Genomic DNA, 27,913 nt, shown 5'->3' on the forward strand with positions numbered 1-27,913 from the left:
TGCAAGACTTGGCAAGCATTCGGACACAAAAATGGCTGCTGTGCGTCACTCCGGTAAGTCAAGTGTTACAAATTGGTAGTGGGTGAGGTGACTGAGTTCACTCCTTACAATTTAACATATTTTGACACCTAGTGAAATGGGCCATATTGAAGAAGCATCTCAGAGCAGCAGTGCGGATCTATGATCCGTCCCTGTCCATATATTATTCATTAATATACAATAGACAAATCTGATCCGATATCAGCACTCCTGCTCAGACCCTTTGAACAAAGGACTTTGAACAGCTGCTCAGCCATGTTGTGTGGGTTAGCTCCTCCAGCACTCTGCCCATCTGGTTCCCAGCCTCCCAAAAGGACCATTAGGAATCCATGACTCACGGTCCAGTCTACACATTATGACCTCATCATTAAGGCATGCAAGACATCCCCACTTTGATCACTCACCCTGGTGCAAATTCTATCCCCATCACCTCATTATGGCTACTTACCATTGAGGTGGGATGAATGTAATGTACAGTAATATATGCCATTTAGCAGACGCTTTTATCCAAAGCGACTTACAGTCAGTCATGTGTGCATACATTCTACGTATGGGTGGTCCCGGGAATCGAACCCACTACCCTGGCGTTACAAGCGCCATGCTCTACCAACTGTGCTACAGAAGGACCACAACAGTACGCTGCTGTTCTTCTGTCCTCTGCTATGTGCTGATTCTAATGAGTTAGTATGGGCATCTGTTAAATGACACAGCACATACTTTAACATTTGAATGTACAATACTTTACACAAGGTTTTGGTGAAAGACTGACACAAAACCACAATGAAATGAGCTGAATGGGGAATCTGGAGAAGTAGGAAATTCAAGATGGGGGATAAAAGGAAATGCAAACAAAAAGGCCTGTTTTTGATGAACTAAACCATTCCCATCTGTGTCAGCCACACTAATCTAGCTCCACCAATCAACAAAGGAAAATGGCAACAACCAATTTGAACATTACTGAAAAAACACCTAAATAAATACAGTACTCCATTTTGTGCAGGGATTCAATAGTCTGTTACCTCCACATGCTGTACTCCCCCACTACTCCCTCATGGCTGTACACCCAGACTCTGTCTATATCCCAAATGGCACCCTATTCCCTACACACTGGGCAAAATCTGGTTGAATCAATGTTGTTTCCATATAATTGAATTCACGTTAGTTGACAACTAAACCAAATGTAAATTAAAACTGGATGTTGAACTGATGTCTGTGCCCAGTGGGATGGACCCTCGTCGAAAGTTGTGCACTGTAGGGAAAAGGGTGCCATTTGGGAATCTGTAGTGCCCCCCTCATGGCATGAACAAAACACCAGGGACACAAGGCCCTAGAGTGATGAATGGCTTCCTCTGACTGGACTCTCAGGATAGTCACAGTCCTTGTTCCCCAGGGGGACTTGCCTTGATGCTAGACTCTTCTGCTCTCCCATGGTACATGGGGCTTGGGTCAAATCCATCATTCCGAAAGGGCATGTACATTGGGAAACGGATGTGGGATTCACTGCAGACTGCTCAGGTAAACTGACTGATAGAGCACAAACGAACAAAGCCTTAGGGATCATGATGGTGAATATATGTGTTCTATTTTCTATGACAGACCTTCCTGACTGAAGGGACAAGAACCCCCAAAACAGGCTTACTTAAAACCTGCTTTTAATAGAAATGAAATACTATAGGACTTTTGGAAATATTGAAGCAACCTTCAAAGAAATTGTGACTGTTATTAAAAACTTAAATACATAAAAAGTGTGAGGAGCTGAACGACAATTGTGATTCACAACACATTTTTCCAGCTATTTATTTTCAGTACTCAGCATTAGGGATAATAATATGGACAAGTTTTGGTTAAGAAATTAATTATCAAAACATAGTTTATAAAAGTGTATAGTAAGCATTACATATATACTTGAAACAAAGTAAGAACTTGAAATGAATACTTGTTCAAAGCAATTCTTCCTAAACTAGGTTCAAAAGTGTCCATTTTGTATATATATTTTTTTATAGGTTTAACTCAAATATAAATGTGGTCTAGTTTTAACACATTACTACTAAATCAATTCACTGTGACTTTATTTCACTTACTAGCAGTTCTCCCAGTAAAATATGTACCCAGAGCTTTGAATAGTTGGATATAACACAAGTGTATAAGGAAATACTCACTAATGAATGAATATAAAGGTTACAATACAAGAGTAACAAACTGAACATAATAAATGCGCTAAACTTTTACAAGTTATGTTTGTAAGTGTGGTTTCTTTTCTTTTTTTGTGTGTGTGTGTGAAACAGAAGTGTCCAGTCTGAGTTGAGGGAAGACAGTGGCATCACTCAAAAGGCAAACATGTCAGCAATAATCCTTAATCTTCCTTAAACTTCATACGGCAATCAAAACACACATAGCAGCTCCCTGTTTGTTGTACAAGGAAACTTAAGGAAGTACAGTCAATTTAATGTGTCAGAGTCCTTCATCCTTGACTCCATGTCAATTATACATACATGATGAATAGTCAGGGGTATGTGTAAGGACAAGGGGTGGTTACAACACTTCTCCTAAACTGAGAGATCCTAAAACTAGCATTTCTGTTACAAATGCTGCTACAAATAAGCATACTATAATTATTTATAAAAGCTGCAATGTTAATAATACAGTCATAATTACGATACATGATAAAAAACAAAATGCCGACAGCGGCCTAACAATATACATTTCTTTACTTTTATCCGTAAAAAATAAATAAAAAATACATCTATACGCGCTTGCTGGTTTAGGCGTAGTGTTTAAAATATTGGTGCCAAGAGCCATTTTGAAATAATGGGAGGAATACAGAAATGGCAGAAAGTAGCAACCCATTAAGAGCATTGTCGTCATCTGCAGAACAATAAAGGTTTGAAGCTCATCTTCGTGCTGCAAGAAACACACAAGTTAGAAAACGATTAGAACCTCACAAGAGAGCAATACACCCTCAGGTCAGTTCTATATTACAGAAATGTGACATCTCCAACCACTACATTCACCATTAAAACTACATTTTTACAATGTCAAATATCAAAGTACATCTACTCTTTAATCCAACATATTGCGGATACGTTTAAAATCCATTATTTACTATTCAATACTGTATGACAACAAAAGCTGCACGTTTTAAAAAAAATGTATCTAGGCAAGTCAGTTAAGCACAAATTCTTATTTGCAAGCAAAGGCTTCATTGAAGATTAACAGATGGGATGTTATGATGTGTAGCAGTCAAAAAGGAACAATCCCAAAACCTTAATATTGATTTTTTTTTTACCAGTAATCCTGGTGTACCATTGCAGGCGGAAGGGTTGTTGTCCCCTAGAAAAGGCTACCGAGTGAATGCAGCAAGCACAGCTAACTAATTGGGTGGGATGAAGGCAGATGGGTGAGGATTTTGCAACCCGTGTCCTAACCAGTGTAAATATCGTCCATGTCAAGTCCACTTTTTTCCCCTTGTCTGGGGTTGCATGCAGGGCCTTGAGTGTCTAGACCACGTAACCTGCTCTATGAAAATCACAGTCTATAACAAGAGGGAGATGGTGGTGAAGGAGGGTGAAGAGAAGTTTTGGCACCTCCAGAACCTTGGCATTTCAATGCTTCCCCTTTCCCCAACCCCACCCATACTTTGTAGAGATATGGGTCTGAGGCAGAGCCAAGAGGGTGGCACTGGTAGCAGCCACAGACACATTGGTGCGCACAGGGCGCGCTGAGCTGCCCCAATGCAACTTCATGTGGTGGCGCAGGTTCGACTTGCTGGAGAAGCGCTTGTCACACTGCTGGCAGGAGAAGGGTTTCTCCTTGGTGTGGATGCGCCGGTGGATTATGAGCTGGGTGGACACACGGAAGGACTTTCCGCACTCCGGGCACTCGTAGCGCTTGGTCTCCGTATGGATGCGCTGGTGGTTCTTGAGGGCGTTCAGATTGTGAAACTCCTTTTGACAGGAGGTGCAGAAATAAGCGCCAGTCTTGTGGATGGTCTTGTGGTTGAGGAGGGAGCTGGCGTGGCGGTAGGCACGGCCACACTGGTCACAGACGTGCGACTTGGCCCCCCCACCAATTACCGGTTTACCTGAAAATGTAAACGTTGAACTTGTATTAAACCAAACCTCCAGAAACCTTTTGGCTTTTCAATGTAAATCACAGCAGCACTTTCCCTTCCCCCACCTATAGAAATGGGCCTGAGCGCATACCCAGGAAACTGGAAGGCGCTGAGCCGCTCCAATGCAACTTCATGTGGTGACGTAGGTTGGACTTGCTAGAGAAGCGTTTGGTGCATTGCTGGCAGGAGAAGGGCTTCTCCTGGGTGTGAATGCGCCGGTGGACGATGAGTTGGCTAGGCGCACGGAAGGCCTTTCCACAATCTGAGCACCGGTGGCGTTTGACCTCAGTGTGGATGCGCCGATGGGTCTTGAGAGCCATCAGGTTGGAGAACTCCTTCTGACAAGAGCTGCAGAAATAGGCGCCTGTCTTGTGGATGTTCTTGTGGTTCTGGAGGGATCCGGCATGGCGGTAACCACGGCCGCACTGGTCGCAGACATGCGACTTGGGTGGTCTCCCTGCGGCAATTGGTGGATGACCTGAAAATGTAAAATGTAGGAATTGTGTCATGCCATAATTCTGATATTTCGTTTGTATACACATTAATGCTGGCTTCACATGCTCGTGGGAAATGGGGAAACTGGGAAGTCATATGCTCGACATGGTTGTGTTCAAGTGCTATTGAAGTTGGAACAATTCTTAATGAAGTAAACTAGCTTACTTAACATCAACAATATGGTCAGACTAGCTACATTATACATACTGATAAGATTGTAATTGTCAAAAACAGATTTGCTGTCAAAGGTAAAGGGTCAGTGGTGAAACGTCACAACTTGGTAGCAAAAATGTCTCTGAGTTTCCTTCTTGTAATTGCGACATTGACAGTCCTTCAAGGGAAACTAAAAGCTTCTGATAACTGTGACAGCTGTCATAACTGTAATAACTGTGACAGCATGTAAACGTTGCAATAGAAACAGCTTCAGCCATGGGGGGGGAAAAGTCATTCTTCAACAATTGAAAGTGCATTCCGTAACATTTCCACACGGACATAGATGTTCATATGTCATGGTAGTAATAAATGAATACTATTAATCAAGACAAAAATAAAAAATTAACTGTCAGAGTGGCACGTCCTGGCCACCCTCAGTGTATACTAAATGCGTCTTCTTGATTCAATATTGGATGTAGTTTTCTGAAGTTGAAATATTGTCTCTACAAAATAATATTTTGGACTTAATAATATTCTTCAAAATCAGAGAGGGAGTCAAAATATTACTGAAATGTTAAAGACGGCACATTTAACAATACATTGTTTATTTATCGGGCAATTCACCGGAGCCTTTTCAATATGTCAATCAAACCATTGGGCAAATCAAATGGGCCTTCCCTACACTGATGGTGTACTGAGCCTTGAGTCAAATGATGAGGCTACATGTGTTGTAAATGTCACTTTCCCACTGTACACTGCAGGTATATATGGGTTTATTATGCATTTCCACTAGCTACCAGTTTTTAATATGGTCATTTACATAGTTTAACTGTACCTTGAATTTGGTAGAAGAAACTGATGCCTCAATTTGGTAACAAATATATACAAATGTATAGCTACATTTAATTATATTCAACACGGACGGACCTTTATTAAGCACAAACTATCATGCATATATAAAAGAGGAAATGTACATGAAAACAAATATGGCATAAGTCAGTTACATGTGTAGGATTAAGGGTGAGAGATTTGTATCTTCAATATCTGGGTTAGTTTCATCTTCATGGTGACAAATACACACAAATTGGGAGAGTCATATTGCAATGTTGATGATTCTACAGCCCTTAGGAGAATTTACTCAAAAAACGAATTTTCTTTGGTTTCTCCCAGTACTTGACTGTTCCCAAATAAAAAATATTTGATTTATTTAGTTATTTGGAGCAGCCACTTGTTAGTTTAGCATGCTAATCCAAGAGTCCACAGGAATCAATTGAACGTCCAAAAACACACTTATCCACCATGCAGAAACTCCATTCCAACGTGTATAGTGACCATATCACTCTTGAACAATGTATTATAAACAGAAATGCTTCTGTGGTTGCTAGACGTTGGCATCAGCTCAGATTCCACATGGACACTGGCGTTAGCGTGCTAAGCTAACTAGCAGCACACATGCACTCTCAAACTTGTCTGGGTTGACAAAAAAGACACACAAAAAAAGCTATGTGGAACAATGAAGTTGGTCTAAATATCACTGGAAAAACTAAAGAAATTAGTTTAGGGAGGATATTCTTCTTCCTCCAAGGATGAAAGAACTCCAAACCTATATGGCTGGTTATAAAATAAAAGGTATATTTTCAGCAACCACATTGTAAACTTGATATCATTTAGTGATTTGTATGTGTTGCATAAAACTCAATATTCTAGCATCAAGATAATGGAATTCATTCAAACATTGCACCTTAAAGATTACATATAGATGCATTAGTGTCCATTTTTTAAATGTATTGTTTGGACTAACATGAGCAAATGACATTTTCAGAGGTCTAATCCTCTCGGGCTGTGTTTATACAGGCAGCATTATTCTGATCTTTTTGTTCACTAATTAGCTCAGCTCTGAATAACATCTGATGTGAAAAGATCTGATGTGATTGGTCAAAAGAACAATTAGTCAAAAAAAAATATCAGCATTGGGCTGCCTGTGTGTACACAGTTTAGGTGTATGATAGGAGGACACCCGCCTTTCTAGAGGCAACAAGGTAAATCACATTATCAAACTTCATCCTCAGTCTGCATCATTTGCTTAAAGATCTGCAATTGTATACCACCCGTCCTTAAATTCCAACAGCTCAATTATTTGGCCCCTCAACTACACATTAATTTGACCAATTCACTGAAGTGAAAATGTTCAAGCCAAGTCTTTAACAAGGTTGAGTTAACGAAGTTGATTTCGCCTTCATCACAGATTAAACATTGCCTGTGTGAAAACGTGTTGATTATTAATAACACTTTGAAAAGTACATTAAAAGTGAGGAGTGAAAGGACAATGGATTCACAACAGTGTTCTTCACTAGTTTCCCAGCTATTTATTTTCAAATACTCAGCATTAGGGGTTATAATATGGACAGATTTTGTTAAGAAATTAATTATCAAAACAGCTTATAAAACTGTATAGTATAAGCATTACATATATGTATGAAACTGAAAATTATTCATTATAGTTGTTCAAACCAATCCTTTCTAATCTATCCGTAATGATGGTTGGAAGTGTCCACTTTTAACCAATTCTGGAGAAAACACAAGAGTTCCATTAAAATATAGTTAGTTGTCCCGTGGTCTAGTTATCACATTGCTCTTAAAAATCACTTCACTGTCACTTTATTTCACTTACTAGCACCAGCTCTCCCAGTAAAAGGTGTTCACACAGAGCTTTGAATAGTCCAAACGCAATTAAATAAAAAGAAATACTAATAAATACAAGGGTTACGATAAGGTATAACAAAATCTTAAGAGAAGAGGTCTGAATGCACAAACAATTCAAAGTCGTCCCCTTTGAGTGTGAGTTTTTTGTGAAACAGAAGGAAGTCCAGTCTGACTTGAGGGGAGACGGTCACAACATCACTTGTAAAAGGCAACCATTTCAGAAATATTTCCTTCGTCTTCATACTGCAATCAAAACGCACATTATACAAGTTCCCTGTTTATTGTACAAGGGACTGATTATTATTTTTTATTTTTTTTAAACCATAACAAATTGAGACAACATGGAGGAAGGAGTACTTGTCACAAGTGTTCTTTGGGAGTCCTTCATACTCGACTCCATGCCAATTATACTTACAGGCTGAGTAGTCAGGGGTAAGTGTAAGGAAAGGGGTGGTAACAACAAAGCTCCTAAAGTGTTAATATAAATAAATCCATTCTATAATAATCTGTTTTATAAAAGTTGAACTGTAAATAATACAGTCAGAAGTACGATTACGATACAGGATAAAAATCAAAATGCCGGCATGGGCCTAACAATATACATTTTTCTTCTTTTTTAAAAACACAACTTATTGTCTATACATGTTAACTCGTTTAGGCGCAGTGTTGAAAATATGGGTGCCCAGAAACATTTTTAATTTTTTTTTTTCTTTTTAAGAGGAAAACACAAATGTGATGCCAGAAAGAAGCAACCGATAAAGAGCATTGCTGTCATCTGCAGAAAAATAAGGTTTGAAGCTCATCTTCGTGCTGCAAGAAACACACAAGTTAGAAAACGATTAGAACCTCACAAGAGAGCAATACACCCTCAGGTCAGTTCTATATTACAGAAATGTGACATCTCCAACCACTACATTCACCGTTAAAACTACATTTTTACAATGTCAAAGTAGATCTCAACTATTTGTTCCAACATATTGCTCACTTCAGAGATACTGTTTGAAATACATGTTCTTACTGGTTAAGATGTTTTGTATAACATGACAAAGGCCGCATGCAAAGGCTTTATCCAAAAATCAACAGATACGGAATGGGATGTCATGATGTGCAATGCATTCAAACTGCAAAGATGCCACACAAAAAAACCTTTACATTGGTCAAATTCATCAATGTGGTTGACTTGGTGAGTGTCACTCCACACTCTTGGCATGGCATCAGGATGTTGTTCCTATTGTGACCCGTTTGTTAGGACTTCATTGACACTGGGCTTAATGGTCAATAAAACACTGAGAAATCTAGAATCGTCTACTGTGTAACATGCAACGGGGAGCTATGACAACAGTATATCATTAAGGTTTCTAAAGGGCCGAACAGTGAAGTCTAGCACACATCCTATACTGAGTGAGCAGTAATCCATGTGTACCATTACAGGTGAATGGGTTCTTGTCCCCAAGCAAAGGCCATCGAGTGAATGCAAGCAAGAGTAGCCATGCTGGTTGGGATGAAGCGGATTGGGGACGCTTTTGCAACCAGACTGTCTTAACCAGTGTAGAGGTCGTCCATGCCAAGTCAGTCCTCTCCCCCTCCACCCTCCCCTGTCTAAGGTTGCATGCAGGGCCTGTGTGTCTAAAACACATAACCTGCTCTTTAGAAATCTAGACATAAACCTCACACTCTACAACAAGAGGGAGATGGTGGTGAATGAGATGGGGACTAAGTTTTGGCACCTCTAAAACCTTGGCATTTCAATGCATCTCACACGAGCACCCCCCGTTCCCCCTCCCCCCATACTTATAGAAATGGGCCCAAGGGCATACCCAAGAAGCTGGCAGCGCCCATGGCCATGGTAGGGGGCGCTGAGCTGCTCCAGTGCACCTTCTGGTGGTGGCGCAGGTTGGACTTGCTGGAGAAGCGCTTGTTGCACTGCTGGCAGGAAAAGGGCTTTTCCTTGGTGTGGATGCGCCTGTGGCAGATGAGCTGGGTGGACACACGGAAGGACTTTCCACAGTCGGGGCACTGGAAACGTTTGGGCTCAGTGTGAATGCGCCGGTGGTTCTTGAGGGACATCAGGTTGGGAAACTCCTTCTGACAGGAGTTACAGAAGTAGGCGCCTGTTTTGTGACTGTTTTTGTGGTTAAGGAGGGAGCTGGCGTGGAGGTAGGTGCGGCCGCACTGGTTGCAGATGTGTGACTTGGTCCCCGTCGCCCCACGGCTCCTGCTGCCACTGGGGCCTTGGAAGGACAGGGAGTTCATTTTGGGTAGTCCATTGGGGTCCAGTCCTTGGGCCTGCAACAACGTGAGATCCAGGCCAGAGCCCCAGTTAAGGCCTGAGCTCCCGCCCCCGGATGTGCCCCCAGAGGCTCCCCCAGCCCTGGCCTGTGTCTGCTGGGGGGGCCTGGGGGCTTGGCCGTGGGAGATCTCCTGGTGGAGCCGGAAGCTGGCCTGGCTGGGGAAGCTGCGCTGGCAGGGGCCACAAGTGAGCTCCCTCTCCTTTAGGTGGACGCGACGGTGGCTGTTGAGCTGGGAGGAGACACGGAAAGCCTTGCCGCATTCTGGGCAGCGGTGACGCCTTATCTCTGAATGAATGCGCCGGTGGTTCTTGAGGGCCAGGAGGTTGGAATAGGTCTTGAGGCACACGGCACAGTGGTAAATGCCGACGGTGTGGGTGTTTTTGTGGTTGAGAAGGGAGCTGGCATGGGCGTAGGAGCGGCCACACTGGTCACATCTGTGGAAAGACAGAAGAGAAGAAGAAATGAATAACGGTTTGCGGTACTTTTTCACTAATCTAATTGGCTGGTTACCACTTTTCCATTCGATACAACTTTAATATATTTATATATCCATCTAAAAAAAACATTTGTACAGGTATATGATCTGGAATCCGGCTTAAAGCTTTGGAGATGACTAAAAGTGGTTTACCATGTCCTGCAAGAAGAAATAGTCAATTTATACACATAATAAAAAGGGGAACACATTTTGGTGGAAACAAGGGGAAAAAAATATGGACTGTCCTCAATCAAATAATTGAAAACGAATTAGAGTCTTGGAAGGTACGTGTGGCTCCTTGCACATTTAGATACAACAATTACATATCACACTTCATAGTTATTGAAATTATTCTGGCTTTCACCAACCAACTGTGGTGAAATATGTTGGCTTGGTGCAGATTACTACACCCCCCCCTCCCCTGCCCAAAATAACTGATTTACAACAAAGCATGTGCAGTGTAGCAAGCTCCAAATACTTACAGTGCCTTGCGAAAGTATTCGGCCCCCTTGAACTTTGCGACCTTTTGCCACATTTCAGGCTTCAAACATAAAGATATAAAACTGTATTTTTTTGTGAAGAATCAACAACAAGTGGGACACAATCATAAAGTGGAACGACATTTATTGGATATTTCTAACTTTTTTAACAAATCAAAAACTGAAAAATTGGGCGTGCAAAATTATTCAGCCCCTTTACTTTCAGTGCAGCAAACTCTCTCCAGAAGTTCAGTGTGGATCTCTGAATGATCCAATGTTGACCTAAATGACTAATGATGATAAATACAATCCACCTGTGTGTAATCAAGTCTCCGTATAAATGCACCTGCACTGTGATAGTCTCAGAGGTCCGTTAAAAGCGCAGAGAGCATCATGAAGAACAAGGAACACACCAGGCAGGTCCGAGATACTGTTGTGAAGAAGTTTAAAGCCGGATTTGGTTACAAAAAGATTTCCCAAGCTTTAAACATCCCAAGGAGCACTGTGCAAGCGATAATATTGAAATGGAAGGAGTATCAGACCACTGCAAATCTACAAAGACCTGGCCGTCCCTCTAAACTTTCAGCTCATACAAGGAGAAGACTGATCAGAGATGCAGCCAAGAGGCCCATGATCACTCTGGATGAACTGCAGAGATCGACAGCTGAGGTGGGACACTCTGTCCATAGGACAACAATCAGTCGTATATTGCACAAATCTGGCCTTTATGGAAGAGTGGCAAGAAGAACGCCATTTCTTAAAGATATCCATAAAAAGTGTCGTTTAAAGTTTGCCACAAGCCACCTGGGAGATACACCAAACCTGTGGAAGAAGGTGCTCTGGTCAGATGAAACCAAAATTGAACTTTTTGGCAACAATGCAAAACGTTATGTTTGGCGTAAAAGCAACACAGCTCATCACCCTGAACACACCATCGCCACTGTCAAACATGGTGGTGGCAGCATCATGGTTTGGGCCTGCTTTTCTTCAGCAGGGACAGGGAAGATGGTTACAATTGATGGGAAGATGGATGGAGCCAAATACAGGACCATTCTGGAAGAAAACCTGATGGAGTCTGCAAAAGACCTGAGACTGGGATGGAGATTTGTCTTCCAACAAGACAATGATCCAAAACATAAAGCAAAATCTACAATGGAATGGTTCAAAAATAAACATATCCAGGTGTTAGAATGGCCAAGTCAAAGTCCAGACCTGAATCCAATCGAGAATCTGTGGAACTGAAAACTGCTGTTCACAAATGCTCTCCATCCAACCTCACTGAGCTCGAGCTGTTTTGCAAGGAGGAATGGGAAAAAATGTCAGTCTCTCGATGTGCAAAACTGATAGAGACATACCCCAAGCGACTTACAGCTGTAATCGCAGCAAAAGGTGGCGCTACAAAGTATTAACTTAAGGGGGCTGAATCATTTTGCACGCCCAATTTTTCAGTTTTTGATTTGTTAAAAAAGTTTGAAATATCCAATAAATGTCGTTCCACTTCATGATTGTGTCCCACTTGTTGTTGATTCTTCACAAAAAAATACAGTTTTATATCTTTATGTTTGAAGCCTGAAATGTGGCAAAAGGTCGCAAAGTTCAAGGGGGCCGAATACTTTCGCAAGGCACTGTACTGTGGATCTAAGTCTAAGGATAGGCCCATGCCCTGTATCAATGTAGTCTTCACTGTAATATCAGCAAAAAAACTAACAAGAACCTTCTCACTTCTATGGTATTTTACCATTTTAACCAGCTTTTGTGCCATGACTTTGTCAAACAAAGAAGCCCACTAAACTAGGTTTACACTATCAACAACCTAAAAATGTACAATGTACCTATAAAAAGAGACAGGGAAGCACAAACAAAGGAGCACTACAATTCAAACAAGTACAAGGAACACAAATCATAAATCTAACTTATTATACTACGTCAGCTACTTTGAATTGGTATCAATTTATGTCAGTATTCTTTGTGAAAGCAGAAAATAAAACATCCAACTGAAAAATAAAATCAATTCTGATGCATAGTAGCCTACGAAACGAATGTATATCTAACTGAAAGCAAAAGGGGGGACTTATCTGGTCTCCACTAATCAATCTGTCCAAACTTCAGAAATAGCCGAATTCCGGTGCACGTATGGTCCCAAGGAAGCCGGATTGGAGATCATATACCTGTAATAGACATGTAGAAACCTATGATCTTCACTATTTTCACTTCAAGAATCACAAACAGACGAAAACTCACGTGTACCGGCACTCTTCTCCCCCTGTCGTGCTTGCAGTGGCCATCCTCCTGCCCTCCTTGCCTACCTGGTTCTCCCCGCAGCGGTGCCTCGCCAGGCCTGACCTCCCCTGGAAGCTCTTTCCGCAGCTGGTGCAGCCAAAGCGTGTGTGGCCCTCCTCATGGACCTTCTGGTGATTGCGGAGGAATCTGGCTAGCCGGAACGCTTTCCCGCAGTGGTGGCAGATGTGCCTCTTCTTCTGCGTGTGGATGCGCATGTGGTTGCGCAGCGCCATGTAGTTGGAGTACGGCTTGTCGCAGTAGGTGCATGTAAAAGTGCCCGTCTTGTGTGTGTGCTTGTGGTTCAGCAGGCTGCTGGCATGTTTGTAAGAGCAGTTGCATATGTCACAGCTGTAGGGGCGTTCATCTGGCACAAGGTCAGCCCCATCGATGCTGAGGCTTGAGCTGTTGAGGGAGGCCGAGGACGAAGGGAGCTGCTGAGCAGGGCAGTCATGTGCAGCCAGCTCGTCTGCAGTAGCGAAACCCTCGCAGCACCCATCACACTCGTAATCCATTTGAGCAACAGCTCCTGCAGCCCCCTTGCAGAGCTGTGCAGAGTGGTGGGTGGTCAGCTGCTTTTGAGTACGGAATCCTTTGCCACATTCCTGGCAAGTGTGCTTCTTGAGGGCAAAATGAAGACGCAGATGGTTTTTCATGGCCAGGCGGTTGGGGTAAGTGGAGTTGCAGACATTGCAGTGATACTCGCCAATTTTGTGAAGATTCTTGTGATTGGCCAAGCTGCCTGCATGACGATAGCTCCGTCCGCACTCATCACAGGCGAAGGGTCTTCGTCCCCCTTCTTGTAGATCAAAATTCTGAGCCCTTGAAGTACCAGCCTCTGAGTAGGGTTGCTTGAAGCCTTGTTGTTGTTGTCCATACTTGACTTCCCCCATGCCAGGGTTCTGGGATTTGGACGATTCTCCTCTCATGGCCTGCATGCCAGAGGGTCCTCCTTGATACCTCCCATTGCCTAGTTTTGCGAGCTGGGCGTGAGCCTTTGCTCTGTGTTCTTCATGGAGGCGAAGGTGGTTTTCCAGCTGCTTCTGGATCTTGAAGGCCTTCCCACACTCCTCACACTTGTGCCTGTAAAAGAAAATGAGGACCAAATTAAAAGATGGGTTAGGAACTGGTAAACACTCCTTGCGCCTATTCCACGATCTGCCAGCCATTCAACTCGCTCCTGACATCATGAATGGACAGCCAACTGGCTGAACGGGCACTAGCTACGTTTAGTAATGAGGATAAAAGCACATTTGGGTAAGGTTATTTACCATTCAAGTAAAGCCATCGTTTCGGAATCGGGTGCCACTTGGGGACCGCTTCTCCCTGTGCCAGCGGCAGCCTTGCTGTAGCAAGCCAATAAAGGGAAATCACCAGTCAGAAATACATTTTACGTTTAGAATGGATTCAAAGATGTCATGGCCTGGCCATTTCTTGGGTTCCTCAGGGTTGCTTAAGGGGTGTTTTGTTTTTAATTAGCTTTACAGATTGGACTGTAGCACAGAGTAGACTCTTACATTCAATGACAATGTTGTTCATTTTCCAGCTGTGCCGCTGTACAGTGAGGGAAAAGCGGTGTGGTTTCTTCAACAAAATTGAATGCCTATTTTGTTTTACATCGATGCAGAGGCCCCGATAGGAAAATGGATTATTCTTACTCATATCTAGTATTATTACAATAAAAAATAATGCATCTCATTATTTCAGAGAAAATAAAGACCAATCCATGAAGGTACTGTACAATCCTGATTTTAGTGTAAAATGTTTTATTGATGTCAATTTGAAATTTGGACCAAATTCAAGCAATGCAAACAGATCTTATGTTATTAATAGGCCCACAAAGACAAACAAGTCTCAATGGGGAAAAGCATCAGACAAAAGCTTACCTTTTTAAATCAAAGTGGGTCCTCTGGTGGTTCTTAAGGGCCAGCAGGTTGTAGTAGCGCTTCTGGCAGACAAGGCATCTGAAGACTCCGGTCTTGTGAGATTTCTTGTGGTTGAGCAGGGAGCAAGGGTGCCTGTAGCCCCTGCCACACTGGTCACATTTGTGGGGTCGATCCTCCGAATCTGGCATCTGTTGTCTACGGTCCTGTCCTCCCATATCACGACTGCCCCCAGGTCCTCCAACTCCGCCGCCACTAACTCCATCTCCGCCAGTCATCCCTTTAGCTCCATTCAATCCTTCTTTGCTCAGCACTCCTCCTCTTCCCTTTCCAGGACACAGGTGAGTGATCAGGTGATGGCGATCAGCAAAGAACATGCCACAGTCAACACAAATGTGATTCCTCCCATCACCATCCATTTTGCCATTAGTATTTGTAGGATCGGCCCCCATGCTCTGCGCTGCTGCATCGGACCTTTGTGGCCCATGAATCAGTTGGTGGTTTAACAGGTCTTGCTTTCTGGAGAAGCTCTGGCCACAGGTGCTGCAGATAATCCTCCAATCTGCCTCACCGTTAGGAGAAAGCGCTGAAGTCCCAGGCCCTGTGGGATTGTTAGCATGGCTGCGCAGATGGCTCCTCAGGGCCCTGAGGCTGGCATAATGGTTCCCACACACCGAGCACTGGTACACTTCACCATCATCTTCATCTTCTTTATTCATCCTTTTCCCCCCTCCTTGGGCATGGGACTGAGAACCATACTGAGAGCGCTGTCCATTGCTCTCTTTCACATTTCCTCCACCTGAAGGGAGAGCAGCGCCTCCAGGACTGTTGTAGCTACTCATGTTTCCCATGAATCCATTGGACATCCCCTGGTTCTGTCGCCGTTGGGGGCACATGTGAGACTTGATGCCAGAGATGTCCCCATACATTTCTCCACAGTCAGTGCACATATGTCTATCAGCCTGGCGGTGGTTCTGGGGAAGAGGTGAGTGCCCAGAGTTGCTCTGGGCAAGGGAGCCATCAAATCGATCATGGAACTCCAGTGAATCCAAACCACTGCTGTGGCCACCATCAGGTACAAAGTGAGCAGCGTCACCAAGATTTCCAGGCAGGGAGATAGGGGTGGTTGCACCGCTCCCCTCCTGCACATAACTATTCTGAGAGTCAAGTGTCAGGGGTTCCGAGGAGAGCCAGTCGCCTTCAGTGTTGAGGGATGATTGGTTGGATGTTCTTCCCTTATGGCTGCGGAGGTGGCTATGCAAGGCAGCCAAATGCGGATACTGCTTGCAGCAGATGGTGCACTGGTAGAGGCCAGTCTGGTGGGAGCGCTTGTGGTTGACCAGGCTTCCAGCATGGCGGTAGCTTTTCCCACAATCCTGACACTTGAAACGACGTTCACCATCATCAGAAGAAGATTGCGCTCTCTCTCCAGATGGAGATGGGTTAGAGTTAGAGCCAATCCCATCAGTGTTCAGGATACCATCCTGACCATGGGAGCCTGGGTGGGGGTCATGGGTCAGGTAATGAACTTTGAGACTCTCCAGGTCAGGATGCCCAGCCCCACAGTATGCACAAGTGTAAATGGGGTTATTGACAGGAGGGCCAAGCATTGGGTCAAAGGGGCCACGTTTATCATTTGGCAAATGAGGAAGCGGCAGAGGGTCACCCAGGGCAGGTGTGTATGCTGGGGAGCGGACCGCGCTGAGATTGTGCGGCATTATCCCAGGGAAACTACGGGCAAGACCCAGTGAAGATGAGGCTGCATTATGCAATAGGATGTGCTCCTGGAAGTCACTCTTGTTGGGCAAAGCTACCTGGCACAGGTGGCAGAAGCAGTTAGACGCATCATCGGTTTGGGGAGCAGACGGACGCTGATCAGTCACAGAATCATGTATGTTGTTGTTAACCATCGATGCTCCAGGAGTCTTAAACTTTGAGTGGGTTCGCTCATGGCCGTTGAGAGCAGCCAGGTTGTTGAACTGCTTGTAACAGACGGTGCACTTGAATGCCCCCTCCTGGTGACATTTCTTGTGATTAACCAGGCTGCCATGGTGGCGGTAGGTCCTATCACACTGATCGCATTTGAATGGGCGATCCCAGGCATCATCAGTTACAGGTGACTTCTTATGATCATCTGGGTCATGTGACATCACACCATGACCCATTCCACTATTGTTCAGGTGACTGCGGGCAAAGCCATCAGACAGGTCCTGTGCAAGACCATAGTTCCTCTCATCATGTCCGTCTTCAGCGCCTTCATCACCGCCATCTTCCTCTGCCTGGGCACTGCTTGGGGATAGTGTGTGGATACGGAGGTGGTTCTTCAGAGCCACAGCATTGGGCAGGGTTCTGGTGCAGACTGGGCACTGAAAGGAACCCACTTCATGGGATTTCTTATGGTTGGCCAGGCTGCCAGCATGCTTATAGATGCGGCCACATTGCTCACACTCAAACCTGCCATTCTCTTCTTGCTGGTAGTGAGCCTTCATGTGTTCTAACAGACTAGGGGTACTGGGGCAAACCATATCACACTCTTTACAGGGGAAACCCTTGACACGGCTCATATCATGCATTGCCATAGTAGGCGTATACATTTAAGGAAGGGGAAATCAAGTCTCAAGATAATCAACAAAGCAGACAAGGGGAAAAGAGAGAGTCTTAGCTCTTGGATTCTGTGGTGTCAGCCATTTTCTTCCCGGAGCTGAAGAAAGCCTTCTTTCAGCCATTCAATGCCACCTTGTCAGGGCAGCACCGGAAGGATCTGGACACGGAGCAGGCAATGGAAGAGCACTGTTGAAATAGGAAAAACATTTTTTTTTAAAAGGGGGCATTTAATCATTTAGAAGAGACTCAAACCAGAAACGACTAGACATACTGTACATCTAGCCATTTGCACAGTCAATGTGGAAAGGTTATCTATTCTATACTGCAAGTAATATGACAAAGAACACCTTCATTAGAATAATAATTGTCTGGCAAAAGCAAACACAGGCTACAAATCCCCCACATCAGACATTCAGACCAATTAATTGTTCCCAACATTGAAAATCTACCTATCAAGGGTGCTGGGCAGGGTAAATCTCGCACACCTACATGTAAGAGCAGGAACACACACAGGATTTTTTACTGTTCGCCAGCCGAGAGTAATTTGCACTTCTTATCAGTGTCGGCAGACAATCTCTTTGTGTACACAGAGCAAAAACCTCGAAGTCATCAGCCACAAAGCCTTAAAATACTACAAACCAGAAGAAGGCAGTAGCGTTGTTTGGCAATGCATGTCTGTGTGTGTTGCTTAGTTTATGGACTAGATTCCGATGTTAGCTAGCTAGCTGCGCTGATGTTGCTATTTCGTAGAATGCCCTTGTTGATACTAGCCAGATGGCCACAGCTAGATAACTACCTAACAAGATGAAACAATTAAATTCACTCTCCATAATCCCATATGGCCAGTGCCAGCCCACAGCCAAATGTTTAGCTAACCAGCGCAACATAGCTAGCTAGGTCAGGACACTGTATTAACCCGGCAGGTAACACAGGAAGCCGTTTCATGGAAAATAATCCATTGTGATTAAATTAGAATATCAATACTAGCTATACTGGTTAGCTAGCGTGGGGGAAGTATTTAGTGTTGTGTGCATTGCATCTGTGTACTTATCTAGCTACCATCCCATAGCCTACATTGCAAATGAAGTGTGACTGGCTCATCCATGGATGTAGAGAAATTGCAATTTTTTGCCCTTTTTGTTATCACTCCTGTTGACTCCCCCATGTGGGGGTTCGTGCTCTCTGATTGGCTCAAAATCGAGTCAAATTTTATTGGTCACATACAAGTGTTTAGCAGATGTTATTGCGGGTCTAGCGAAAAGCTTGTGCTTCTAGTTCCGACAGCGCAGCAATATCCAACAAGTAATTCACAGCATATACCCAATTCACACAAATCTAAGTAAAGGAATGGAATTAAGACAATATAATTATATGGACGGGCAGTCAGAGCAGCATAGACTAAGATACAGTATAATAGTATAGAATACAGTATATACATGAGATGAGTAATGCAAGATATGTAAAAATTATTAAAGTGACATTATTAAAGTGACCAATGACTTCAAGTCTGTATATAGGCAGCAGCCTTTGTGTGCTAGTGATGGCTATTTAACAGTCTGATGGCATCACTACTCTGGACAGCTCTGACTTAGAATACGTGGACAACTACAAATACCTAGGTGTCTGGTTAGACTGTAAACTCTCCTTCCAGACCCACATCAAACATCTCCAATCCAAAGTTAAATTTAGAATTGACTTCCTATTTCGCAACAAAGCATCCTTCACTCATGCTGCCAAACATACCCTTGTAAAACTGACCATCCTACCAATCCTCGACTTCGGCGATGTCATTTACAAAATAGCCTCAAATACCCTACTCAACAAATTGGATGCAGTCTATCACAGTGCCATCCGTTTTGTCACCAAAGCCCCATATACTACCCACCATTGCGACCTGTACGCTCTCGTTGGCTGGCCCTCGCTTCATACTCGTCGCCAAACCCACTGGCTCCATGTCATCTACAAGACCCTGCTAGGTAAAGTCTCCCTTTATCTCAGCTTGCTGGTCACCATAGCATCACCCACCTGTAGAACGCGCTCCAGCAGGTATATGTCTCTGGTCAGCCCCAAAACCAATTCTTCCTTTGGCCGCCTCTCCTTCCAGTTCTCTGCTGGCAATGACTGGAACGAACTACAAAAATCTTTGAAACTGGAAACACTTCTCCCTCACTAGCTTTAAGCACCAGCTGTCAGAGCAGCTCACAGATTACTGCACCTGTACATAGCCCATCTATAATTTATCTCAAACAACTACCTCTTTCACTACTGTATTTATTTTATTTATTTATTTAGCTCCTTTGCACCCCATATTTTTATTTCTACTTTGCACATTCTTCCACTGCAAATCTACCATTCCAGTGTTTTACTTGCTATATTGTATTTACTTTGCCACCATGGCCTTTTTTTTGTCTTTACCTCCCTTATCTCACCTCATTTGCTCACATCATATATAGACTGGTTTCTACTGTGTTTGTTTTACTCCGTGTCGAACTGCTTTGCTTTATCTTGGCCAGGTCGCAATTGTAAATGAGAACTTGTTCTCAACTTGCCTACCTGGTTAAATTAAGGTGAAAAAATTTTAAATAATAGAGATAGAAGCTGTTTTTCCCAGTCGCTCGGTCCCAGCTTCGATTCACCTGTACTGACCTCCTGTGGTTGAAGAGGCGCTTCAATGCCTCTTCAGCCATTTCAGTGTCCGTGAGGTGTACGCCGAGGAACTTAAAACTTTCCACTTTCTCCACTGTCCCGTCGATGTGGATAGGGGGTGCTCGATCATCTGTTTCCTGAAGTTCACAATCATATCCGTTGTTTTGTTTACGTTAAGTGAAAGGTTATTTTCCTGGCACCACACTCCGAGTGCCCTCACCTCCCCCATGTAGGTTGTCTCGTCGTTGTTGGTAATCAAGCATACTACTGCTGTGTCGTCTGCAAACTTGATGATTGAATTGGAGGTGTGCTTGGCCACGCAGTGATGGGTGAACAGAGTACAGGAGGGGGATGAGTATATACCCTTGTGGGGCCCCAGTGTTGAGAACCAGCAAAGTGGAAGTGTTGTTTCCTACCTTCACCACCTGGGGGCAGCCCGTCAGGAAGTCCAGGACCCAAATGCACAAGGTGGGGTTCAGACCCAGGGCCTCGAGCTTGGAGGGTGTTATGGTGTTGAATGCTGAGCTATAGTAAATGAACAGCATTCTTATATAGCTATTCCTCTTGTCCGGATGGGATAGGGCAGTGTGATGGCGATTGCATCGTCTATGGACCTATGGGGGCGGTAGGCAAATTGAAGTGGGTCTAGGGTGACTGGTAAGGTGGAGGTGATATGATCCTTGCCTAGTCTCTCAAAGCACTTCATGATGACAGAAGTGAGTGCAATGGGGTGATAGTCATTTAGTTCAGTTACCTTTGCATTCTTCTTTCCTCAGTAGCGGGCTGCGTCGGTGGCGCTGTGTTATCCTCAAAGTGGGCAAAGAGCGCGTTTAGCTTGTCCGGAAGCATGACGTCAGTGTCCGCGACGTGGCTTGTTTTCCTTTTGTCGTCCTTGATTGTCTGTAGGACTTGCCACATGCATCTCCTGTCTGAGCCGTTGAATTGTGACTCCACTTTGTTTCTATACTGAAGTTTTGCCTGTTTGATTCCCTTACAGAGGGAATGACTACTGTTTGTGTTCTGCCATATTCCCAGTCACCTTGCCATAGTTAAATGCGGTGGTTCGTGCTTTCAGTGCTGTGCAAATGCTGCCATCTAGCCATGGTTCCTGGTTGGGGTAGGTTTTAAAGTTGTTGGCCACTGACGAGCATTGCGATTCTACAAGTAGAAACGGCAGGTCCGTCGCTACCGGGTCAGCATGCAGCAGGTACCACTTTTGTTCTAGCAAGAGAAGGAACCGCCTCTCACTGTGGTACCTACCTATCGGCAGTTTGATTCTCTGCATTTCATGCTTAATGGTCCTGAAATGTAGGTTTTGTCCAGAAACAATGATCCAATCCCAAATTGGACCCTATACACTTGTGGAGATCTGTTTTGATAGGTGTACTGTAAGTAACATGGCAATAGCTCCACTTTGGCCTGATAGACCAGGAGGAAGTTTCACCATACTTCTTATGCCAATCAAATCTTCTCAGATCTCCACAAGTGCATTGGGATTTTACCAACCCCTAGCCCCATTTCCCCTAGACCAGGGCCACACGCCTACAGGGTCCAGAGGCTGCTGGTTCTTTCCTACCTGATAATTACACACAGTGTCCCAGGTCAAAATCAGTCCCTTATTAGAGGGAAACAATGGCTTTGAAGGTCCAGAGCTTAGTTTGAGGTACTGGACCCAGTACTGCTGCTTTTGTAAATTATTCCCTTCTAATCAGGGACTGATTTTGACCATGTGTATGCAATGAATTATCAGGTCGAACAGAAAACCAGCAGTAGTCCTGACCTCAGTTACATTTTTTATATCACTGCCCTAGACACAGATCTAAGAGGCAATATCTACCAAGAGATTGCCATATTTCCTCCACCTGTTCAATCCTCTCAGTTCACGTGTCCAGGATAGGGGTCGAAAACAGGTGGCCCGCGGGCCGATGGGGGGCTAAGTTGTGTTCAATTTGCATTGAAAATCATTATGATCCGTCACCCTGACAATCTGCTCTTCCAAAAACACTCCAGCTGAATCTAGTTGCCTACCCCTGATAGGAAGAACAGGCAAAGCGAGAGGCTCCACTCCCATCACTTGGTCCACAGGCGAATACAGCGATAAGCAGACCAAGTAGAGAGTTTTTGTATCAAGATCTATGAGAGTGTGTGGACTTGGTCAACAAAAAATGTGATTGCTAATTTGCTAAGTGAGGCTTATTTGATTGAAAAGAAGTTTCATAATGTTTAGGTTGTTACGAATGTAGTGATAACTGAATTACATTGTATCTAGTTGTTTGTTTTGATCACGCATATCCCCCCACCCACCTTTCTGACAACTGCCATTGTTAGGGCAGAAACAAGACTCATCATTGTATAGAGTATCGCTTACAGGGCTTTAGAGATTTCAATTCTACCAGGAAGTCAATCATTATTCTTAAAGCCCTAATGTAGTCTTTGGAATTGTATTTTTAAATCCACCACTGTATGTCTCAAAATCATCAGTCTGATCATGTAGGCGTTGGGAAACAAATTGGACCACTTTTACATACACAGCCCTGAAAGGCTGATAGGATGGTCTAGAGCCCACCCACATCAGATGAACAGTCATTGGTCTATTATACTCTGATCACATTGTGACATCATGTTGTGGGCCAAAAGTTCCATCCCACCTGAACAGGCTGAAATTCCAGGCTTTAAAAAAAATTATAAACAGCTCTTAAACAAAAGGGGCATTATCACAATTTCTGTGTTACTTTGACCTGCGTGGAAATATAAATGAAAAAAAAAGGAAAATCTCATCTTCAACTGCACTACCCTTTTAACATTCAACACTTATACTTTGTGGGGTAAAATACACGATCAGTTCAAAACCTCAAAATATGTTGTCTTACATTTATAGAATGTATTGCTTTATGTTTTGCCAATGTTTGCTGAATAATACATTTGTTAAAATTAACCTATATTTTATGCATACATATGATTTATCATCTACTGCCAATTGTCAGTGCGGATTCAAAGTCTTAGTATTTAGGCATATGTGCTAAATAAAGGCTTGTGTTGTGACAACTTTTAGACATGGCTTTAGTTTTATTAGATGTGGCACGTTTGCAGCTTGTGTTCGCTTCCAGGCTGTCCAATGTGTCGTGTGCCAAGTTCTTCCTGCAGAAACTTGAGAACCACACACCTATAGTTTTTACATTTACAGCACAAAAGACAATAAAGGTTTGTGGAATACTTCCATTTCATAATTTCACATCGTGAAAAATCAATGTAAGCTCTTGTGATATCATCCAAATTTGAGAAGTTGGCCCTAAAATAAGCTAATGCAAGATTGATATTGCAGTTGCACACAACATTCAAATAATAATTTTAAAAAAATGGGTCAAATGTCACATTGGTCATTTTCAGTAACATAGGCCTGGTAGTCTAATATAGGCTCAATCCACTATTCTAGAGCCTTCCACCATCCCCCCCCAACCTATATTTGAATAAGGCATCCTATTCCAGAATGGCTTATTGACATAGGCCTACCAGTATTTGTTCCTGTAGTCAAGTGACCTCAACAGAATACACTTTATACCTGCATGGGTTAGTCTTACAGCTCTAATGTTAAAGTATCATAACCTCTGGGAAGGTACCCTGACCAAGGGGCTCTGATGCCAGGCCATCTGGGTGTGCTAGGCTCACCAAGATCTGTATAGCGAAATACCAGATGGGTCTAACGTCACAAAAAGCACTTCCTCTACAGTTTGGGTTATCTGTCATCTGTGTTTACACTTTGAAGCATATAGACTCAGCAAAACAATAAAATGTCCTCTCACTGTCAACAGTGTTCATTTTCAGCAAACTTAGCATGTGTACATATTTGTATGAACAAAACAAGATTCAACAAGACAAACTGAAGAAGTTCCACAGATGTGACTAACAGAAATGGAATAATGTGTCCATGAACAAAGGGGGGCGTCAAAATCAAAAGTAACAGTCAGTCTCTGGTGTGGCCACCAGCTGCATTAAGTACTGCAGTGCATATCCTTCTCATGGACTGCACCAGATTTGCCAGTACTTGCTGTGAGATGTTACCCCACTCTTCCACCAAGGCTCCTGCAAGTTCCCAGCTGGGCCTCACCCTCCAATCCAACAAGCCCCAGACGTGCTCAATAGGATTGAGATCCGGGCTCTTTGCTGGCCATGGCAGAACACTGACATTCCTGTCTTGCAGGAAATCACACACAGAACGAACAGTATGGCTGGTGGCATGCTGGAAGGTCATGTCAGGATGAGCCTGCAGGAAGGGTACCACATGAGGGAGGAGGATGTCTTCCCTGTAACGCACAGCATTGAGATTGCCTGCAATGACAACAAGCTCAGTCCAATGATGCTGTGACACACCGCCCCAGACCATGACGGACCCGCCACCTCCAAATCGATCCCGCCCCAGAGTACAGGCCTCGGTGTAACGCTCATTCCTTCAACAAGAAACACGAATCCGACCATCACCCCTGGTGAGACAAAACCGCAACTCGTCAGCGAAGATAACTTTTTGCCAGTCCTGTGTGGTCCAGCGACGGTGGGTATGTGCCCATAGGCGACGTTGTTGCCAGTGATGTCTGCTGAGGACCTGCCTTACAACGTGCCTACAAGCCCTCAGTCCAGCCTCTTTCAGCCTATTGCGGACAGTCTGAGCACTGATGACGGGATTGTGTATTCCTGGTGTAACTCGGGCAGTTGTTGTTGCCATCCTGTACCTGTCCCGCAGGTGTGATGTTCGGGTGCACCGATCCTGTGCAGGTGTCGTTACACGTGGTCTGCCACTGCGAGGATGATCAGCTGTTCGTCCTGTCTCCCTGGGGAGCCATCTTAGGCGTCTCACAGTAAAGACATTGCAATACTGCCCTGGCTACATCTGCAGTCCTCATGCCTCCTTGCAGCATGCCTAAGACACGTTCACACAGATGAGCGGGGACATTGGGCATCTTTCTTTTGGTGTTATTCAGAGTCAGTAGAAAGGCCTCTTCTGTGTCCTAAGTTTTCATAACTGTAACCTTAATTGCCTACCATCTGTAAGCTGTTAGTGTCTAAATGACCATGAATTTATGAATTATCTTTGAAAGACGGTCCTGAAAAAGGGACGTTTCTTTTTTTGCTGAGTTTATATATTCATTGCTGAGCTGGGCCCAGGTTGGAATAAATGCATATGTCTATTCAAATGATAGCAGGGTGGGAGGGATCTAGATTTATATAGAAACATCCAGCGAGCAAGGTATGAGAATTAAAACCTTGATTGCTTAACTTATGGGATGCAACAACAACAAACATCACAATGGGCCCATGGTGTAAAAAGTGAATTCATAAACCTCTGGCCTGTAGAAGCCAGGGTTTCTGGTTCTCTCTGGGGAGGAAAATGTAATGTGAATGTTCACACTTAAGCTCGATTGGCCATTATCAAACGTGGTGTAAATTATGCAAGTAGGAGAATTATTAATACACAAGAGACAGAAATGGGGAGGTGAAGCATAAACAAGTTTGGAATAATTTGACCTTCACTGACTAATTCCCATTTGCAACTAAATGCAAACAGAAAAATATATATTTACACTGTAACTGTAAAATATAATTAACTAACTAGTGTGCACAAAAGTAGCAAACAAGCTAAACTAATTTGATAGCAGAAGGAAATCAAACTATTTTAAACAGTGAAATCACAAACACCTTTACCGTGCAAAAACGGCTTGCAGGATACTATAAACAGCCCGAGGGCAAGGAACCACAAAGAAAAAAGAAAGAATATGAATATACATATTTCAGATAGCTGTACATACACCGTTCAGCTAGGTTCATATCTTTACAATTACTTTCTGTGTGACTCGATGTTTACACGTGCATTGTTTTGATTGAGAGCTCCGGGTCTGGAGCACATTTAAACAAATAACGTTTTTCTTTCATAATAGGGAGGCCCAAGAGCCTGTAATTCGAAATCATTTTAATAAAGTATAATCTGACTTCGTGGTGGGAGGCGATTCTAACGTGCTCCCTGACCTTGGCTTGTCTTTCCACTGAGTTCACACAGCGTAAATTTTTCAGGACAAAAGCAGGGCATCTTTACCGCCGATCCGCGAGACATTCCGTGCTCTTTTCCATCGAACGACTCCCCAAATTAGGCAACGTCAAGGCCGGAGGACCGAGAAAGCATAAACTATAAGACATTTTAATCATAAATGCATAGTTAACTGAAACATCGAGTTATTCAATGTTAAAATATAACGTTTATACGCGTTGCCCCAAAATAACAAAAACGACTCAATCTCCATAAATTGCTTTCTTAGAGGCTATTTGCAACTAGCTAGTACACTAGCCGCATTTTAGTTAGCTGTGCAAACATTAGCCTGTTAGCTGGGTCAAGTACATTACTTCGGATCATATAAATGCATAGTATTAGTTTTATACAAGTGTAGCTAAATGTGAGACATTACTTCACCTTAAGGGGCATTTAACCTGGCCAACTATCAAACTAATGTTATAATCTGCACCGACCTAACAAAATAGCTAGCGCGGCCGCCTAGCTAAGTAACGTTACACCCCCCCCACGATGCTAAAAAAAAAATACAAGGAAAACGGAAGTCGTTAACTCTACATTTTGCAAGCTCAAATAAATTGATGCGCACACTGCATAAATGTATGTATATTCCCTTGTTGTATACACAGACCATATTATTGCAGGGGTAATTAATGCCTAAGCAAGCCAAATAACCGTGGCACGCAAAGGTTAGCTTGCTGGCTAACGTGCGCTAGCCTAGAACCAACAAAGATCTCGACAAATACACTCTGGCCCATTGATGGAAAACATTTTTTTTGATACGTTTTACGCACTCGACTTACCCGTTTAATTACGTTCTTTGCACCAGTGAGAATGATGCCGAATCCAAAAACCGCAGCATTTGCGTTCTCATTTAGGAGACTTGTTATTTTTTTCAGATCAACAACCCGACTTTGGTTCTTCGGTCATTTTTTTCTCCTCGGATTCAACATACTTCCTGCTAGCTCGCGGTGTGAAGCGGAGACATACGTACTTTTGCGCGTCATCATGCGCAGAATAACATTTTAGTCTGCATCAAACACCTATCTTTTTTTAAACAGATTACTTTGTTGCATGCTGTACTGTATTATGCTCTCCAGAAACTATAACTTGTCCATTTTGCTCCAGTGCCCTCAATCGTGTTGTTAATCAAAATCAGACAAACGTCCACAGTTGGTGCAGGAGCTGCTCAGAATAGCTTTCCGTGAAAACAGCCTTTGCTTCGTGGATCATGAAGGAAATGACATTCTGAGGTCACTATGTCTATATGATATTGTAAATTACTATAATCGTTTCTTTCATGGTCTGTGAGTGATTGTATAATACTCCAAAATGATTCAGTTTATTAGATTGCAACACTTGGTAACCTATAGTTGATTTTCTCAGGCTGTCCAATGTGCTTCACATTGTGATCTGTGATCTAATCTGTTTTTTATTAGCCTGTTCCAAATATAGTTTGAAGTGATTCACATACAACATTATTGCATGTAAAATAGAATCACGTGTATCAGTTTACAATTCACAGCCATCGAATACATTTTATGCCATTGTGTTAGTGAGTCTATTAGTATTTCTAAGGCATATATATTTCTTGGCCCACAGATGTAGCCTTCCTAACCGTAATTCAAAGCAATTGCAGTAATTTATGATGGTTCAATCAGTGACATTATTCTTTGATCCATGAGATTTCTATTTTTGCTTTGAG

At 43.4% G+C, this 27,913-nt stretch overlaps 1 protein-coding gene across 5 annotated transcripts; it reads right to left on the reverse strand.

Moving 5' to 3' along the window:
- Positions 1–1,820: 1,820 nt before the first annotated feature.
- Positions 1,821–27,426, reverse strand: si:dkey-89b17.4 (zinc finger protein 91). 5 transcript variants are annotated; one of them, XM_035771017.2, is made up of 7 exons: positions 27,012–27,426; positions 14,910–17,696; positions 14,295–14,369; positions 12,988–14,106; positions 9,319–10,226; positions 4,242–4,628; positions 1,821–4,120 (listed from the first exon to the last, which is right to left on the reverse strand). In XM_035771017.2, the coding sequence occupies exons 2-7, from the start codon at positions 17,498–17,500 to the stop codon at positions 3,642–3,644; spliced, it is 5,559 nt and encodes a 1,852-aa protein (XP_035626910.2). In that variant the 5' UTR covers positions 17,501–17,696; positions 27,012–27,426; the 3' UTR covers positions 1,821–3,641. The 5 variants fall into 5 exon arrangements, with proteins under 5 accessions (XP_035626910.2, XP_035626911.2, XP_052374612.1 ...); XM_035771019.2 differs by having other exon boundaries at positions 3,983–4,120; positions 4,216–4,628; positions 27,012–27,425; XM_035771018.2 differs by lacking the exon at positions 14,295–14,369.
- Between the last annotated feature and the right edge of the window lie 487 nt (positions 27,427–27,913).

Source organism: Oncorhynchus keta, chromosome 5 (assembly GCF_023373465.1).
Source record: "Oncorhynchus keta strain PuntledgeMale-10-30-2019 chromosome 5, Oket_V2, whole genome shotgun sequence".
In the NCBI taxonomy this organism is placed as follows: Eukaryota; Metazoa; Chordata; class Actinopteri; order Salmoniformes; family Salmonidae; genus Oncorhynchus; species Oncorhynchus keta.

Bases quoted from the DNA above. Each gene is read 5' to 3' on its own strand.
- si:dkey-89b17.4 (XM_035771017.2), bottom strand. From the start codon at position 17,500: ATGTATACGCCTACTATGGCAATGCATGATATGAGCCGTGTCAAGGGT. The intron at 14,107-14,294 runs GTAAATAACCTT...TTTCTTTTACAG, and splicing joins ACGATGGCTTTACTTGAATG to GCACAAGTGTGAGGAGTGTG. The intron at 10,227-12,987 runs GTGAGTTTTCGT...GTCTTTCCACAG, and splicing joins GGAGAAGAGTGCCGGTACAC to ATGTGACCAGTGTGGCCGCT.